Source organism: Accipiter gentilis, chromosome 27 (assembly GCF_929443795.1).
Source record: "Accipiter gentilis chromosome 27, bAccGen1.1, whole genome shotgun sequence".
Classification (NCBI taxonomy): Eukaryota; Metazoa; Chordata; class Aves; order Accipitriformes; family Accipitridae; genus Astur; species Astur gentilis.
Window position 1 is genome coordinate 4240784 of NC_064906.1, and position 19972 is coordinate 4260755.

Here is a 19972-nt window from a genome sequence, read left to right on the forward strand (position 1 = left end):
GTAAAATACTGTGGTAGTGGACTTTAATAATAGCAAAGAAACAGGGAGAGGCAAAGGGGTGAATTTATGGACAAGGCTTTGCTCACACCTGAAAGTCACACCAACCTGTTCAGTGCAACATTCAGCTCCCATCTGTTTGAATCTGTTCCTTGAAAATTTCACAATTTCCTAATCTGTGGTCAAAATGCCCTTGAAGAGAAAAAGTTGTACAAGAAAACAAATTGTTTTGAAGTACTTACGGCCAAATTTACCATTATGTGCTTTAAAGATTGGGTAGAGTGCTCCTGTGAAAAGCTAGAGGCTGGAATTTTCATTAAAGCTGTGCCCTGTTGATATTCTGAGAGCTCCCAATGCTTTCTCTGAAATCAGTCAGTATTTCTGTGGGTGAGGATAGGTCACTGTGGCTTCTCTGCCAATAGCAGTTGAACTAGACCTGCTATTAAGTCGTAATTTAAGGTAAATGTATTCAGAAGTATGTCTACCTTACATTGCTCATCAAAGATTGCCTTAAAGTCTTCTAAATTTTTTTACTTGATTTTAATGGTAAGATCCCAATGTGACTTTTATGGCTTCAGAAGATAACAAGTTACTTTAATCTTGTATACTTCAATATGATCGCTTTTCTCCTGACTGAAAGCGAGTGGTAGAATGTTATCTAATGGGAAGCTTGGAATTTGAAAAATACTATTATTTTTTGACCTTATCACTAAAAAAAAAGCCCACTCGTCTTATGGAACAAACAGAGGGCACTGAAAAAGAAACAATTCATCAAGTAACTTTTAAATTTGTACCAATGAAGGAAAACTGGCAATAGTGGAATGTATTTACGTGGCTTCCTTTAACTTCTCGCCCCTGCCAGAGAAAGGCCGGTGACCCTCTTAGGGATTGCGTACTGGCTGGTGTTTCCTGCCTTCTCCTGCTCCAGCTCCACTGTCTGAGAGTTGCCTCTGGCCCACCGTGATGATCGATCCTCAATGTGTGTGCCTACTCCTGACACAGTTACACTTTACCTCTTATCACCTTACATATCTTACCTGGAGAATAAACTGAAAAAAAAAAAAAAAAATAGAAAAATCGAATAGAGCAGCAATCAGAGGCTAGTGAAAAGCTGTTGTCATTAACTTCAGAACTCTGAGTTTCCAAATCAGTGGTAATGTTTGACTGCTTATTTCCCAGATGCAACCCTGTACTGTATCATAACGGAAGCTTTTCCCTACAGCTCTCCCCCACTGCTCAGCTCCGATGCTCACTTTCTATCTAGCCCATAGCATTGGATGGTATAGTGGGTGATACAGCCTTGCTCTACCTCAGGCCTGTCCTGTTCTTGAACAGGCACTGAGAAGAAAATCCTCTCCTCCGTGAGCTTCAACTCCCGCATGTCTCTCACACAGCAACCTAATCTCACGTGAGTAAATCTAGTGCTACAGAAGATAACAAAACCTTTGGCTGCCAGCAAGAAGCACTTGAAAGAAATATTCACTATACAAGACAGAGATGTAGGTAAGGAAACCCACACTACTGCACTTGCCCTACTCCTGTGCATCCAAACCTAGCAGTGTATTTCATGTCTTCATACTTCCTACCGTAGGAGCTGGAAGCTTTTGTTACCAGGGCATACTGTGCTAGCAAAAGAGCCAGTGGAATTTCCTTCTGCCTGGATAACATTTCATTGCAGACTGAACTCTGGTCCTTGCACTGAAAGCTATTTGGACACTGTTCATCTGAAGTCCATTATCTATCTGACTGTCATCAGTGTGACTGTGGCTATACCACTGCTTCAGTATGATACCCATCCTTTAGTCAAAGAAAACTTGGTAGTCTCTTTTAAAGTAAAAACACTAAAACAAGTCTGAAACAAATAAAGATTGTCCTATGCAAGTCTTTTCAAAGCTATGTAAGGGAAGCATGTGGAGTAGAAAGCTTCAAATCAAACCACAGCTGTGGACGCATGGGTTGTTCTTTCTTGTTAATAGTAATACTGGCTTTTTTTGCAAACAGCAAATCAACCACAGTTAGTACTAAAAGAAAAAGTTCACACAAAACGGTATTTAGGTATAGCAGTTGATTTCAGGGGGAAATGCCAAAGCATAGCTTCTTCAAAAAAGCAAAAGGATGGCGTATTTTAATCAAGATTTCAGTAACAGCCGTAAAAGAAATTTTCTGTACCCTGTATCAAGGGCAGAGAGTGCTTTGCTGATGTAGTTGCTCTGGCTTTTTTTCAGGCAGCAAATAGAAACAGGCTGAAAAAATATGTCGTTTCCCCTCTAAGAGGTCGTGTGTGAGCATCCAAATGCTCAGTTTCACCCAGGGCTTCCCTATGGACAGCAGCTGTTTTGCATTAGTGCCACCAGTTACATGAGAGCGGTACAGCTTCTTGCTGGAGGTGTATTTGTACTGTTACGGCCCATTTATAGATGCTAAAAGCCAGATGTTATACACAGAAACATCTCTACCTATTCACGTACAACAAGGTCTGCCAGGCAAAATTATCTTAGTAAAGATGTCACACCTGCAATTGATATATCTTTTCTAAACTGGAGGAAGAGAGTTGAACTGGAATTAGATCTTCCTGTCATGATTGTGTGCATTTCCAACCTTCAAGGCTTTGGAATATTATTCCCAGCTTGGCGTTCCTTGTCTCACTCCCACCTTGCCAGCATCGCTCACATGGCGAGTGATGCCCTGTGTCCTGCTATGGGAAGGGAAGCTAGAGGTTGTCTTCTTAACCATTCCTCTCCGTCTGACATATTTTCTGTCATGGTTACACTGAGCTTGGGATCGCTGTAGGTGAAATAAATATAGCATCAGGCTGAATTGTATCCCTGTAAATATGGCCTTGAGCAATGCATTGAAAGAGATGCCTACCACTTACTGAACAGCCTTGGGTGCCAAGCTCTCACTCCGGGCAGTGGTGCCTCCATCACAGCCCTCCTTGGAGGCAGGGGCTCCCACTTCCCAAGGAATAAGACTTGCTCGTCTGACTGTGGGACTGCTGTCAGAGGTGCTCTGTTGTTGAAGCTACACCCAAGCGAGCTCTCTGGAGCTGGAAAAGGATCAAACAAGAGTAAGCCACGAAGTCTTCACAGTAGCTGGTGATTATGGCCCTCCTCCAAGAGAGGAGAAGTTGGTATTTTTTACCTTGTTCCCTGGACAAAGTGTTGGATTGGAAACAGCAACAAACCTCAGAGCACTCAACTCTTCTTCCTCTCAAATAATCGTATGGTCTTTCAGGCAGCTAAATGCTGTGATGGGGTCTGGGTCAGGGGAGGGGGAAGGCGGGTATCATTACCATCCTTCTGCTGAGGACCGGCACCTCGTTGCCTTCATCTACTAATTGGGTCCCTCAGCTAAGTAAGTGTTTTCTGAGCTAGCTCGCCCCCTTGTTAATTGTGCTGTGCTTTGGCAAATACAAAAACCATTTGCTCTGCAACTGTATTCCTGTTTGCACACACATCAACAAGTAAGGTCCGTTGTATTTCTTTTATTTGTATGTGAAAAACATTGAAGCTAGCAGAACAGTTTTGGTTTCTAAGGCGGTGGTTTGGCACAGATTTCCTTCAGTGGCTCTGCTGGCTGCCACAGTTTCTAAATCCCATTGGCCACTTTTTCCTCCCGCTTGTTTTGCACAGACCTATATGTGAATATATAGACCTAGAGCCCAAATTTGACAGAAAAATACAACCTTTGAAGAGGCTACTTTTTTCCAACTCAGAACTGTTCCCTGATTCCGCTTGTCATATGGCTTCCAAGTGTTCCTGCTGGCATGGCTGGCGTGGAGGACAAGCTGGGAAGTGAGGGCTGCTTAAGGGGCCATAACTGTGGGAATAAATGGATTTCCACTCATGCCGTACCATGTGCATGCTTCTTTCATAGTTTTTAGTTTTCCAGTGTTCATTTGCAAATGATAATTTTCAGATAACTTCAGATAACTTTAGTTATGCCAACGAAATAGGAAAGGTGCAATCCTCCCCTGCCCCTGCCACCACACCACTCCCCCACCCCCTCCCAATCCCCAGGCCCCACCACCCATTATATTTTCATAACTCTAGGCTGGAAAATATAAAGGGCAAGTTCTTCTAAAACGTGTGTCAGGAGTTAGCTTTTAAGCCAATACTTAATGATCCAAACATATGTCCTGAATTTCAAAAGTAACGATTGTTCTGCTGCTAATGAAAATCTATTCTGGGATGCCTTTTGGAAAAAACCAATTCAATGATTCTGTAGGACAACCTCAAGAAACACAAATAATCAAAAGTTAAGAATAAAATAAAAAATGGACTGACAGAATAGGAAGAACAGTTTTTTTTAGCCAGGGCTAAAATATTAAGCTACAATGTATTTTGTTTTTATTGTCTGTGTGTAGTGGACTCATATTCACATGGAAAAAGCATTATTATCACAACTGCAAGTAGCTGGCACGTTAGCCTGTGATATTAAAATTGGCAATGGCCTCAACTGTAGGGGATGTAGGAACTGTGGTTTGACACGGCAGTAAAGTTAATGTTCTGACCCTCTGTTAGAAATCTGGCTGTGATGCAAAACTCTGATGCAATGCAGACTCATTCAGCTGATTCAAATTTCTTTAAACACTTTTGATGGGTTAACTTTATACTGGCATGCTTTAAGACAGTGCTTGAATTGCTTGTCCACCCCATTCTAACTCTATACCAGGTCAAACATTGATCATCCCATTTCAGGGCATAAACTCTAAATTGTGTGCTAAATCCAGCACAAACCTTCAGGATAAAAATATCTCTTCCACTGAATCAGTGGAAGAACTTTCTCTGAATTTTTTTCTGAACTTTTTCTTGCTGCATCCTCTAACTCATAGGAGGATGTTTTCATAAGAAATTCCCATGGTTTTCCTGTTATTCTCTAGCACTTTACAAGCTTGCTATGTTAATCTTGAAATAATGTAAAAAGACATTAAAAGGAAGCATCTAGTTACTGATGAATTTACTGTCTTTTAGGAAGAATAATGAAGACGAGGAGGTGGACATTTCATTAATTGATTAAATTATCTCTCTTTATAATAAATTTTCTAATAATATTAAACTTTAATTTGCCTTTGTATTTTAATCAATTGTATTATTTATAACTGAGAAGCACTGCATTTTTTTAGTGTTATTTAGTCTGATGAGAACAGACTTTTATAAATCTGAAAAAGAAAACTGTGTCTTACTGTTTCATTTTCTCATTATTATTGTCACCACATTAGTTGCAACTAATTTTAAGCCTCAGCACCAAAGCCAGTAGTTGTTTGCAAACCTCAAATCAACTGAACATACATGATGAGATAATTGATTTTCTCTACTTTGCTTCTCGTTCTGTATTAAGACAAAGTTCCAAATGTCTTACTGCTAAGGCTGAATTCAGGTTGTATTGGGGAGCATATTTGGTGTTTTCTGTTTTTCAGAAGTGATGTTATCATTGAAATTGATAATGTTGGTACCATAGGTCAATATTAATTCTGTTACTGAAATTGAGATGTATGCTAACCAAGTGCATTTCTTTCTCATTGCGGGAAATTAGGATCCTTTTGTTTCATCCTGTTCTTTGAATAAGAGCCTGTGAACTTGCTCTGCCTGCAAATTTATTCTCTGGAGAAAAGTCAGGAAATTTGCAATTTCTCTTTGTCCTGATACTTCTAATTGATCTGAAACTTTGGATTAACTTGTTTGTCCCCTTCTCTTGAATAAAAAATATTTTCACATATATATATATATAAGCTGACTACACTGCTACTACTTTCCCTGAAGCCAAAGTTAATTCTTTGCTACTTCTTTGTGCATTTGTAAGCCGGTCTTCAGACCTTGGTTGTTCCCTCCTGGCTTTCACGGAATTTTTCACATGAGCTAGTCATTGACAGACCAGGATGTATCAACAAAAACATACCTGGTTTTGTGAATCAGAGCCACATTCTGTACCTGTGTGATGTTACTGACATTAATGGACTTACACTAACGAGTGCAATCCTTGCCATTTGAACTTCTGTAACAACATTGGTGGTGGCTCTGTATGTCCACGGAGGAGTACAAGCGTAGTCACTAGAACTAGAGGGCCATGGTGTTTTTGTGGTGTCAAACTGCTGCTCCATCAGTGTGTCTTATATGGACATGTGGAACAGGAACACAACTGCATCTTCCTTCCCGACTTCCCAGTGATTTTCTTGAAGAGCACTCGAGCTTTCTGCCTGTCAGCCCCAGAGACTGTCAAGGCTGGCAACTAAAATATAGATTCACAGGAAAAAATAGTTTGATTTTGCCTTAAGATTAAAGCTTCATTGTTTTTCTGCAGAAGTTTGAAGTGTCTGTCTTTCATCCCCCAGATGGAAATATTTCAATCTCAGCTTTCAACTAGCCATAGAGTTTGAGGTGCATTTTAGGCATTCAGCAACTTCAATAAGCACGAAGGTAACTTTTTCAAAGATGCAGCTTTTCACCATGTTGAAGGCTGTGATGTTTAGCCAGCATTAACCTCCATGCTGCAATAATTGAGGAGCTGAGCAAGAGGAAGTAAGAAAGATTGTAGATGCCAAGCAATTTTTTCTTTTTATTTGTCAGCAATTAGAGATGGCATGAAGAAATGTAATTCAATTGAGAAACCATGTCCAGTCCAGTCCAGCTTAGCTCTTGCAGAAATCGATTTCCCAATTGATCCAATAGCAACTGAATTCTTGGAGACACAAATCTGCCATCCCTCTTAGCCTGAATGATTAACCCATGCGCTGGGCTTTCTGGGTTGTTTGCAATAGAATCAGAGCTTGTTCTAGAGGCTGACCTCTCTCTGAAATCATACTGGATTTCTTTGGTTGGGTTTTTTCTGCGTGGGGAGAAAGGAAGTTTTTTTGGTTCATGTTTCAAAACCTGCCAAAAGGAATTCTTTTCTGGTCGTCTTTGATAACCAGGCACTTTTTGTAAGCCCAGGAAAGCCAGAAAGCTGCAGGTTACTGGCAGCCTCACCAAATCAGTATGACAAGAATTTTTTCAGGTTCTGCTTCACTTTTAATACTGACTTAGACACTAAATACAGCAGGGCACATGGTGCCTGCTTTTGTGAGGAATTAACAGTGCTTGAAATTTTAAATGCCATGAATCTGGGGTGCTCATGAGAGTTACTTGATTTTTGTATGTCAGCAAACAGCTTGCCATAGAGGATAATGCTTTAGTAAAAACTGATTTAAGTTCTTACTGGTAAAATGGAATGAACTGGTTCCTTCAGCATAGAAAACAATATTCTGGGTTCAGACATGATACTGGACTTCTTTCCTTTCTGCAGATCTGTTTGTTTCTGGCTAACATAATTTGCCTTTTTAATTTTGACATCTTTGGTTTCAGCCATAGCTATACTCCACATTTTCACTCCTTAGCAGGTAAATGCTAGAAGAGAAATAATTTCTACTCCTGAAATAATGTTGCCTTTTTTTTTTTTTCTTTCAGGATACACTTATTAAAAAAAACATCCTGACATTAAAAAAGATACTGTATATTGCAAGCCTGTGTTGTAGGAAAGCTCAGAAAAATTAGTGTAGCAAGGGCTTGACAGAAAAAAATTAGTTCTGAGCTAAATAGTTATTATTTAATTCTCATTTCTGGTGCATTTAGACACCTCATTAAATAGGAAGTAATTGCATTTTTTACCAACTTGAACAGAGAGCGAGGAAAGAACCTGTATAAGAGTACAGAGACATTAGATTAGCACTGTAAGCTACTTCTAAAGAGAGAAATTTGATACTGCTGTCATATTATTCTTGAAAATTGCCTGGGTAGCATGTATATCTATGTTTAGTCATCACATATATTGAATCAGAGACATTTGCACTTGTCTAGATTGGAACTGCATGCACACATTGCTGTGTCTGCAATTTTGCATGTGTAGCAACGTCTCTTTGTGGGTACAGTGAATTAATGATTATCCTCACTGTACATCTTCTTGAGGTTGTCCTTCAGCTTCTTTGTTATCTTTCCATAACCATGCCGGGCTAAAATACCAATACCTGAATACAGAGACAGCTCAGGACAGAGGGACACTGAGTTGTCAGGGCTCTCTGCTCAAACTGAGCAGCCAGCCCAGGATGAGGAGTGCAGTACTCCCAGGGGAGGTTTCATGCTCTGCTCCCGTGATCATCTGGCAGGAGGGAACTGATCAGCCATCCAAGGGATCTTTTTAGACCAGAAGTTTATAAAAACCCAGAAATCAGGATTTTTTCACTCATTCTCAGGGATACGCGGCTTTTTATACTCAAAAGGACATGCAGGCATCTCCCAGGGAAGGATGACCTAAGTGCACTGCATTGGGATTAGAAGGTTTGCTGTTTGCTTGCGGGCTGTGATCGCTTGGTTTTTATCTTTTAATGTAAACGCAATGATGTGCTCAGACACTCTGTGCAGAGCCTGTTTGTACATGAATTTGTTCACATTTTTTCATGAGGAAGATGCAAACTCTAAATCAGGGAGCTCACAACCTTGATGAAAGTTAAGGAAAGGTGGAGTTAAGCTGCAAAAGAAGCCAGAGATGGACCATGAGGATAGACAGCAGAAAAGCAAAGCTGGAATTTTAGAACTGGTCTGTATCTTGGGAATGTGTGAAACTTTACTCTAGGGCAGAAGGACGGTGCCTGTGTTTCTGATCAGGCTGGGGACATTTAAGGTTCAGTGTCTGGGCCATGTGCTAGTGACGCAGGTGAGAGGAAGAGTGGATGTGTGGCTGGTCTGTTCAAACCAGTCCTTTAAAAGGCCTTGGCCGTTGAAAGAAGACCTCTGTTTCTAGAGCCAGGGGAAGTAGTTGGTAGGCTGTCATCACAGGGCAGGCCTGTTAAAATGTGAGAGCCCCACGTTGGTCCCAGCTGAAACAAAATGAGTCTTAGGCTGGGCTACTTCTTCTTAGATCCTGTCAAGAAGAGTGCAAATAAAGTCAGCTGGTTCTTGCTGGGAACAGATGTTGGAGCACACCTGCAATAGTCCCCGCAGCAGAATGATCTGCTTGTGAGTGTCTGTTGGTAAATGGGTGACTGGAAGGTCCACCTGGCAGCTAATCTGTGCCTAGCACTGGTGTTGAAAACTGGGCTGGAAAAATGGGGAATTGTGAATGTGAATTGACAGTTGGACTAGGTGATCATTGTAGGTCCCTTCCAACAGAAATATTCTATGCTATTATACTCTACTCTATTCTATTCTATTCTAAAGTACACCTAGGGCTTTTTTTGCTCAATATTAGAATATAATTTACTGAAGGTTGGGTATTATACATCAACTTTCACTGAATTGCCTGTGATCACTCTAACAAAGCTAAAACATTCAAACATCAAAGTCTCACTGAGGACCTGAATTATATGAAAAAATAGCAGCATTTTATATGTATAAAAAAAGAGATTCTCGTGCACAAGCATTTTATGAAACAAATGAACAATGTGCTCTTAATGTTTGCCTTTGCCATATGGCAAGATAAGCTTGCAGAAATGAGACATGAAATGTCTTACAATATGTAATTAAAGTAGCACTTTTTATCACTTATTTTTGATAGTTATACTAATGATAAAGACATATTAAATCTTCTCTGTGGTCTAGCAAGAAATAACTTTCCTTTCTCTTGTAGAAAGTAGTATCTAATAGGAACCTGCTAAGTGTTGGTGTTTTGTTTTTTTTGTTGTTGGTCCCACCCCCCCACCCCCCCCCCACCCCCCGCCCCGGTCTGTTTTTCCATTATTGAATTACCCTTCCTTTCAGTCAGAAAGTTTCTGTGGTCTTTCGCTGGCCATCTGTGCTTTGTGGAGTCTGCAGCTGGCACTTCTGTATGGTTCACCAGGGCCGTACTGCTGCCCCATGCTCTAACAAGATGTTAGGGGATGATTCATTACTGGAATTGGCTCCCATTAGAAGGCACATAAAAGCGATGGTTACTAAACCTCTTATTACCCTTTTACAGTTTAGGGGGTGAGTTATGATATCATCCGGTTTAGGTTATTAGGATATGTCTTTCTAAATTGCCTTTTATACTGTATTGCATCTTTCTCGGCTTTCTACTCTGATGAGAGAAGCACCACTGACAGGTACCACTAACTGCCGGTGGCCATAGATTATCTCAAACCGTTTTGAAGGACTCATATGAAAGGGGTGATGGCCAGAAGTGACAGTGTGGTCATACTAAGTATGGCTGATCCTACCCTTTGACAGGGCACAGTTCACATGATATTTTGATGTCTTTTTTTCAGTCTTGCTTTTCTGTGATTCTTCCTGCAAAAAACATTCAAGTGTTGATTTGAAGATTAGGGCCACAATGTAAAAGAATGTATTCACTATACCACTGCTTACTGCAAAGCCTAAATCTTAGGCTTTCAGCCATCCCCTGGACACGGGAAGAGGCTGAACTACAAAAGGTCCATCTCCACTTCATCCAGCTTTTTTATTATAGGACAGGAAGTATTGATGCCTTTTTTTAAAAAAAAAATCTCCACACCTGTCTTTATTAAAGGCTAACTGGATGGTAATGCTGGGGAGGAAACATTACCTGCATGCTTCCACCCACTGCTAACTGGGTGTCCCTTCAGTTACTTGCTTGTCAAATCATAATGCTTATAGCTGCTTGCTGCAGCAGTATAATGATAAACTTCTCCTTTAAAAAAACCCAAACAAACCCAAACTAACAGAAAACAACAAACCAAAAAATGTGTAATTTTCTCATTTCTTCCTCTAACATAAACAAACTACATCTATATCACTACCCCAGTTTCCAGTCAGGTAATTTTTCTGGAAGATTTGTAAATAAGAGAGTTTCTTTGTCTAGCATTGACACTTGTGCCAGAGTTTATGCCTGCAGTGTCTGGATTGTGGAAGAAGAATCCAAAGGCTGATTCATAATTTATATGTGAGAGACCCGGCATTGCTCTAAGAAATAACAGCTAAACCATCCTGTCTGATGTGTTATTTATTTTTTGCACTCAGCTGGTCGACTGAATCCTGCCAGGTACAGTGAGAACTTTTGTAAAGGCAGCTAAGCTGGGCTGCAAAGAACTTTATTAAACTGAACATATAGAGGAATTTGCAAATGGGAAGACAAACAGAATTTTAGAAGAGAGTGTAATAAACAACAAAAATAGGATACTGAAAGAGAAATAATTGGAAGTGGAAGAGCACAACATCTACACAGCCCTTGCCAGATACAGGGACACTGAAAGAAGTAAAGTTTTACTTTTAGATATATCATTTCCAGGGTCTGCAATGGGAAAATAAAAAATTATGCAAAAGACAAGCAAAGATAACTAAGGTAAGTTAAATAAAGATAATCTAGGAGAACTAAGACATGCTTTACATTAAAGAACAGAAAGAGAACTGCACATGGGCACCCTCTATTCTTTTCTTTTGGTCATAGCAAAGAACTATGAGCTCAGATTTGGCACACAGAAAGGTGAGATACAGCGGGTATTGTTGCTGTTCACTTGCTGGTATTATCTGCTCAAATCTAACAGCTGCACTTGAGCATAGTTTGCTACCTCTAGTTTGTGATAATCTAAATTCTAGTTCCAGTAGTGGGGAAAAGGCACATGTAAAGTTAATCTCCAGATTATAAGTGCATAATGCTAGAGGAGCCATTTTAGTCAAATGAATAAAAATTCTTTTCACTGTCTCGTTTGGTGCAGGGACTGTTTGTACAGAACAACATTTCATACAATGGCCCAGGTCTTTCAGCACTCCTAGAGCGAAGCTAGTAGTAACAACAGAGGAAGCTTCTGTGGAATATAATAATTGGAAATATGGATTTAGCTGCATTATAATGATGAACTCTATCTGAACACTGAAAACACAAAAATAGCACAGGATACAGCAATAAAGTTTGTGTTTGTTGGTGGTGATTCTTCAAGAAAAATGCTATAGGTTAAAAATAAGCATTTGAAGCTGTCATATGCCATGAAAAAATCCAACCCCCTAATTTGCAGAAAGGGGGCGATTTGGAGAAGCAGAGACTTTTTATCTCAAGTTAACTTCAAATCCTGCATGGTATTTGACTAGCTGTTTAGCAGGTAACATAAAGGGCATTTGGCAGTGTCAGGAAGATGTGGGCTTTGCATGCCTCAGTCTGGGTGCAGAAGCAGAGCCCACTTGCTAAAGAAAAGACTCGCACTGATTTTGCCACCTTTTGGGTAAGGCCCAGAATGAGCATCGGCTGCCTGACTACTAGACCCACAGAGTGACTTCAGCCATTGCAATACTGAGCACTGAGCTCTTAGACCCTGTGAAACCTGGGGGGATTCACATCCATCTCGGGAAGCCCTGGGTCCCAGCACGGTGCACTGTGTACTCCTTCCACGTCTCCATCCAAATCTCTATTCTAGCAAGGGGACTGGAACACAACTTTATTTGTTCTGGTTTTTTTCACACAAATTGCTTGAGTTATATCTTCTATTAGTGGTGTGATGAGCTTGACTGTATGTTCTCTGAGTTTTGTAATGGCGTGGTTCTTGTTCTTGCAAAATTATGACTGTGAGTATAAGACAAATGCTTATAACAGTCATAAACCTCCCACTTAAATAACAGTCTTCTGCTCTCACCTCTTTTGGAGTACTACTGCACTATGAACTTATTGTCAGTGAGTACTAGAAACTGAAAACAAAAAAGAAATGGTTTTGGAAAGGAGCATGCCTAATGCGTTTCCCCCTTTAATATTATAACAAGCTTATAATGAATTCTAGATCAAAATCACTGTTCAGTTAGAAAGACGAGAGAAGACCACTAGATGGTGGTAAAAACCCAAGCCTTGGCTAACAAAATCTATGAAAAGAGAAGTTCTGAGGGGCAAAGAAGGGGAGGAGGAGCCACAGTTTGAGTACTGAAGTCATAATTGCTTGGAGGCTATAAAAAGGCAGTTGCACAGTAAGTAATTTATACGTGGTCAGCCTTGACTCTATGGATTTACTCATTCCTTTTTCCTCTATTTTTGTCATCTATTCCTACCAAGGAGTCCCCAGCCCCAGATGTCAGCTGAAGAGGGGGACTGAAACTTCTTCTCTCTGGAGGAAAGGTTGCAGGCAATGAAGAGGAAGAGCAGCTGAAGGAGCAACTCTGGTAAATAGGTACAGTTAATTCTTGATTGCAAATAAAAGGTTCCTTTTGAAAAATGAAAATTATTTAGCTTGATATGCTTTGAATTTTATTTGTAACAAGTCACTGACAATCAGCTTTAAGTATTCCCCTTACTAAGAATCCAATGGCTTACAACTTGCCCTGAATATTTTCATTACCAAAAGAGCATTGAATAAAATACGATCTGGAATAGAAAACTTATTTTTATGACTGAATTCCACCCATGCAGATTCTGTAATCTTAGTGTATACTGAAATGTACGGATTTGCCTTGGTTAGGTGTTTAATACTATGCTTTTAAGTGAGCATGTTAGTATTGCAAAGGTAAGCTGTTTACAACACAGTTCATGTGAACCTAAGAAGTACAAAGGTCAGGAAAGCGTTTAAATCTTTGATGAAAATGTTAAATTCTTAATTGTGGCAATACTTCAAACTTCTATGTATTGTATTGAAGTGAGGAGGTTCTGCCGAACCTAATACTGTTCTCCTGCATTTCTGGGGTCTGAGAATTGAGACTTTGAAAACTGTTTGTTGCTTGGTGTTCAGCAGAATTTCCAGGACATTGTGCTCACTTCTGAGGGATTAAATAGAATAAAAGAAACTACGAATGAAGAGTGCATGAATGTCTTTGTAAGTTTATGGTTTTAATTTCCCAGTGAGGATGGCTAGAAAAACTCTGAGCCAATTGGAGGTTAATTTAGAATCAGCAGGGAAATATGGTGTGGAAGAGGCAGGATGTGTACAAGCCAAATTAAATAGCAATGGGTGATATTTGTTTTGTCAACTTCTGCCTGTTCTCGTCATGCTATATTTTTTTTGGCAGGGTCTTTTGCCTTTTGGAAAATGCATTTACCGCACTCCTTGGCAAGTCCCTCAGAAAGAACAGAACCTGTTTGCTTCCAGAGATGAACACGTCTTCTCAACTGTATGTTTCTGAACTAAACCTGAGTGCCTTGGGTAGCAACTTTACTGTGCCTACTGTCAAGAGCAAGTCATCGCCATGTGAGCAAGTGGTCATTGCAGCTGAGGTGTTCCTAACTCTGGGCATTGTAAGCCTCCTTGAAAATATCTTAGTTATATGTGCTATAGTTAAGAACAAGAACTTGCATTCACCCATGTATTTTTTTGTTTGCAGTTTAGCAGTGGCTGACATGCTGGTTAGTGTGTCTAACGCTTGGGAGACCATAACGATATACTTAATAAACAATAGACACATAATTATGGAAGATGCCTTTGTCCGTCATATAGACAATGTCTTTGATTCAATGATCTGCATATCTGTGGTGGCTTCCATGTGCAGTCTGCTGGCTATAGCAGTAGACAGGTATATCACTATCTTTTATGCCCTACGTTATCACAACATCATGACAGTGAAAAGATCAGGGCTTATTATTGCATGCATCTGGACCTTTTGCACGGGTTGTGGCATTATCTTCATTCTTTACTATGAATCAACTTACGTTATCATTTGTCTCATCACTATGTTTTTTACCATGTTGTTCCTCATGGTCTCACTGTACATCCATATGTTCCTCCTGGCTCGTACTCATGTGAAGAAAATAGCTGCTTTGCCTGGGTACAACTCTGTCCGTCAAAGAACCAGCATGAAAGGAGCCATCACTCTGACTATGCTTCTTGGCATCTTCATTGTTTGCTGGGCTCCATTCTTCCTTCATCTCATCCTGATGATCTCCTGCCCTCAAAACCTCTACTGTGTTTGCTTCATGTCTCACTTCAACATGTACCTCATTCTCATCATGTGCAACTCAGTGATTGATCCCTTGATCTATGCCTTTCGTAGCCAGGAAATGAGGAAGACCTTCAAAGACATAATTTGTTGCTATAGCCTGAGGATGATCTGTGGGTTATCAAACAAGTATTAAGAAAACAAAACCAAACCAGGAAAGAGAATGGAAGTGCAACATCTTGCCGCATCTTGTAATTCTGCTGAAATGCCTATGGAACATCTTTCGCCATTCAGCTGTCATGTTTTCTGCGGCAATCAGAAACCATTTTTTAATGTGATTTCACCTTTCTTTCCCTCCACACACCTCTCTCACACTAGTGGTAGGAGCTACTCATTGCATCTGTATTAATGGTAGAAAGAGTATTTTGAATCTCATTTACCCTACTGAAGTCTGGATCTGATAAGAGGATTATACAGGGAAAGCCTTATTTTTCTTTCTGCTAAATGCAACGAGTATGATCTGCCATACAAATGGGGCCATCAGCCTCTCGCTGTGTGTTTCTCTTGATATTCTTTGTCTCTCTAGATACAGCATGGCTTATTTTGATGCCCAGAATTAACAGATTTTTTGCTATTTCCCTCTGAAGACATAAAATCAGAGAAGTAGCTCCAATTATCAGGGTTCACATACCTTGCTCAACGGTTAGGACCAATATGTATGTACATATCAGTAGTCTTGTATTCCAGTCATGACCGTTACTGCCATAAAATATGTATTATGTAAGAGGACAGTGTTACCATGAGATTTTCCCAGTTGGATACAGTACTTTGTCATATCTGACTTTATGTGTTCTTATCCCTGTGGGGTAAGATGTACCATAGGTGGATTTTAAGGCTGAATATGAAGACCGATCTGATTCTCATTTGTCTGTTTTCTTTATTTACCAGGGCTAGGGAAGTAAAAGGTACATGGCCTCTAGACAGTCATGTAATGTTTTGTGGAGACAGAAGGACTGGGTGAGTGGCTGCCTTTATATAGACATTGGAAAAGTGTTTCAGTTAGGAGTAGCTTTTTTTACTGGAGAAAGCTGTACTGTAGATTGCATCTTTCAAGCTGGGAGAGACAAAACAAGTTTGATGATCAGAAGGCATAGCAGGCAATGGCAAAACAGGGATTTCAAAACCTCAGGCACATGTAGCTATAACAGAGAGTCCTGACTTTTGCTCCCCAAACAAAGAGGTTTTGTTTTTGTTGAGACGATTCTAAGGTGAAACCCTCATGCCTTTTGCATAATTTGCGTCTAGTCATGCTCTCATAAACATGCTGTTCTGCAACAGCTGTGTAATGTGCAAAATATTGGATTTATCGCAGATGAAGGAAGTGGCATTAATTTCTTGATGCCATTGGATGGTACATATCTTGCGCTGAGATATAAGCTATGAAAATATTTCAAGCGGTGGTACCCTACTGACTAGATATCAGAAAATAGCTCGGAAAAGTGAATTATTTCTTCTGAAAAGCTGAAATAATAACACTTGTTATACTTGGTTTAGGGATGCTCTAAAACTGTTGTCAATAGAAGGACTATGATTGATTCAGTGGGCCTTAGGTTAAACCTTCAAGGTGGAAGTTCTGATCAGGTGTTAGGAAAATTTTTTTACCATAAGTGTGGTCAAACATGGGAACAGGTGCCCAGTTGTTGTGAAGTCTCCATCCTTGGAGATATTCAGAACTTGACTGGACATAGCCCTGAACAATCTGCTCTAAGTTGAAAGCTGACTCTAACTTTGAAGTTGGCCCTGCTTTGAATGAGTAGGAATAGATGACCTCCACAGGTCCCTTCCAAACAAAGTTATTCTGTGATTCTGTGGAACAGTTTGCATATTATGATAAAATTATCTTTTTTTTTTCCCCCTCCTAATTTAATCTCTTGGGTAAGAAGAATTGTAAACGATTCTCCTCCACACATTTAGAAAGATAGCATACTTTGTGTCTTCATTTGCTTTGGAGGTCTCTGGCAGGATGAGTAGGGTGCATCTTTAGCACCAGAGTTATACTTTTTGTCTGCTGCACCTTAAAATATATACTGCCTTCAGCTCACACATATCTCCCTCTGACATGAGTGGGAATGTTATTGTCAGTGGAGACACCTTATTATGCTGACTGTAAATATAATTATTATATCAGTGCACAAAGCGTTGGAATCTTCCTTCAGCTATAACTGAAAATGGGATTTCAGAGGTATGTTTGTGGTCAGTAGTGAGAATCATGCCTTGTTTCAGTCCACCTCTTAACCCTAGCCATAAATGACACCTAAGAGTGGGCTCTTGCTACTCTGAATGTAAATAGCAAAAGGAGACAGTTCAATTGCATAGTGAAAGGCACCAGCTGATATTGTAAATAATTCATTACATCTTCGCTGGGTATTGCAAATGAGACAGTCTTGTACATAATTGTAAATCAACAAAGAGAAATCCAAAACTGTAATAGCTTTGGGTATTTTCTTGAATTGTACATTATTTTTTTGTTGGAAGTTTATTTGATGTATAAAACACAGACATATGAAGAAACCATTAAACTGGATTGCTGTAAACCCTGCTATTATTGGTTATTCATTGTAACGTGTCCGCTAACCTTACGGTTTATTCACAGAGGGACTACTGCATTACAGGCTTTCACTTCTCAATTGAAACAGATGCCTTATTAAGAAACACATTCTGAAAGAGAGTTATAGACTAATACAAAGTATTTACATTCATACTTATGTTCCTCTAGGTGTCAGCATCACATCCTCATTATAAGCTTTACAGGTGGGGGAGCTAAAACAACTTAAGGGGGAAATGAAAGTATTTTCAAGAACAGGCGAGAACAGTTTCTGCAAAAAAAGGCTGTTTACACTATAGGAATGCATATAAAAACCACGTCTCTCTGAGGCCATGACATGTTTTAATCTGTTTCTTTCTCCTGTTTCGCTGCAGAATAAAAGCAACATTTAGCATGCTTTCACTTCTACCAGAGCTTGGAAAACAGTATTCTGATAGATTTGGACAAGCACGCATTGTGTAAGTATGAAATTTGCTGCCAAAGGACAGTCATGAAAAAATTAGCTGCTAGGCTGTCATTGCACCATGTCCCCACAGGTGATGATACTATGGCTTATACTGCCAGTCTTTTATGGTTTGGTGTCAGTCATTGGAAAGAAGCTCAAATCACACTATTTCTGTCCCAGAGCTCCAAAACCAACTTCTATTACCCACTGCTGCTTTGATGACTGAACACTTCACTGCTTCTACCTTGGGTGTCACTATTTAAAAGTTTTAAGAAATTATTCTGAACTCACTCCTTTTGCAGGTGGGGTCATCTTCTGTAAACTCATCTGCATTTTAAGTAGATCAGTAGGAGCAGGGAGAATATTAAAAAAACCCACACAAACCAGCATTTCTAGCTGCACCAGAACTTCATCTAGTGAAGCAGAAGACTGGATTCGTTAGTCTGTAATACTGCAAAGGGTGGTTGATGGTAGGCAAGTTGCTCTGTCTCCAGATTACACTGAAGTACTTCCTATGTTGCTCTAAGTTTTGCTTGCTTTAGTAGATTGAAGTAGAAGGTTGGCTTTTGCAAATGGTGGCATTGCCTGGATAATCCCCTACCCAGCATGCTCCTGTGCTAGCATTAGGGAAAATCTGAATCTTTTCTCCAGGGCAACGCCACAATAAAGTGCTTGGAAATACTAGTTTTCCAAGAGCCTTAGTGTCTCCTGTAACACAAAACAGTCGTACCTGAATGGAGCAAAGAGGTGGTTTATGATTCTGCTTCCCAAATGGGCACAAGTCTTGTCACGAAGGGCTCTAACTACTGAGCACTGCTGTCTCTGGGTCTGGGCTGGGAGGGATGACTGCTTTCAGCTCTACAACCTACAGCCTTGCACCCTCTGTGCAACCAGTGTCCAACTCCTGTTTGAGGGTGGGTTGCACATTCCCACGCTTAGGGTTTTCCTCTTAGAAAAACCTTCTCTGAGTGGCTCTCTGGAGACTTCAGTTGCGTTTTTCAGGAATCCTGTGCAAAATAAGTGCAGAAACCACAGGAATTTCCTGCACACACAAACTTAAGAAGGCAAAGAAGGTTTATACATCTGTGGGAAAGCAACTGACTCCCTCACAGGGTCTGGTCTCTGAAATCTCAAAGGACTCTGTTTTGTCTCCAAAGCCTTTTTGGGGATTCTCCTGCCTCTCTTGCAGTATATCCTTCTTCTGTTGCTGGTTAGCTTCTTGCACAGAAGACCAGCTTTTGGTGACCACTGCTGCGTTCAGGGATTGCAATGGACAGTCCCAGTCTTCAGCTGTGTTGGTGTGCATTCCCAGTGCCCTTCCTGTTAGGCAGGGTGGGTGAATGTGATATGGGAACATGGATGTGGAAGTGGGGATCCCCACATCAGGGACAGAGGGCCATGCAGGCTGTGGTGGAGCTGCCTGCATAAGTCTCTGTGTTAGGTTGTCTTCAGGTGAGATGCTCTCCCTCCTTTTCTAGTCTTTTAATGTATTACAACCTGAGCTGTGGGCATCTTGGATCCAGCTTGTTCTTCATATAGGACAGAAAAGGACAATCTGAGGTATGTAATATGTGTGTCTATACTTACATACATGCCTACGCGTGTATGAGTTCTTACTCCAAAATACCGAGTACAATCACAAATTACATCAACAAACGAGATGTGTGTGAGGATGTATAGTTTTTTTTTCTCTAACCTTTCTGCTTTTTCTCATCCAGTTATTTGTTAGACTACTTTCCAATTTGCAGCTTGTTTCTCACATACTTCCTCCATCCGTGAACAAACTAGCAACAGTCCAAATGTGAAGTAGAAGAAAAAACCTCAAGCGCTTTTTGCATCCTGAGCTTTTGAGAATTGTAGTGAAACAGCGTGACAGAACAGAGTTCCCCTAGCACCTGTCACACTAAAGGTCTAGTAAAATTTAAATTCTTATAGTCCTTAAGCACTATCCCTAGAACAGTTTCTTCTTGAGCTGCTTGCCTAAAAACCTTTAAGAATGTGTGACTGGCTGTACTGAGCACTGAAGGGTCTCCATCAAAATAAAGAGCAGCCGTTTAGGGGAATTATACAAAATCTGGACACGTGCATGGTAATCCTCTGGAATACCCTTACAGCTTCCAGCAAGCTATGGTTTAGGGACTTTTTTTGGCAGAAGTTTAT

The 19972-nt window shown here is 40.3% G+C and overlaps 1 protein-coding gene across 3 annotated transcripts; it reads left to right on the plus strand.

Annotated features, from left to right (window-relative positions):
• The first annotated feature begins 12814 nt into the window (after positions 1 to 12814).
• On the plus strand, positions 12815 to 17374 carry MC5R (melanocortin 5 receptor). Of its 3 annotated transcripts, none has more exons than XM_049830505.1 (2): positions 12815 to 13066; positions 13899 to 17374. In XM_049830505.1, exon 2 carries the CDS (start codon positions 13981 to 13983, stop codon positions 14956 to 14958), a length of 978 nt encoding a protein of 325 aa, XP_049686462.1. In that variant the 5' UTR covers positions 12815 to 13066; positions 13899 to 13980; the 3' UTR covers positions 14959 to 17374. The 3 variants fall into 3 exon arrangements, with proteins under 3 accessions (XP_049686462.1, XP_049686463.1, XP_049686464.1); XM_049830506.1 differs by having other exon boundaries at positions 12815 to 13058; XM_049830507.1 differs by lacking the exon at positions 12815 to 13066 and having other exon boundaries at positions 14085 to 14124; positions 14211 to 17374.
• The last annotated feature ends 2598 nt before the right edge of the window (positions 17375 to 19972 follow it).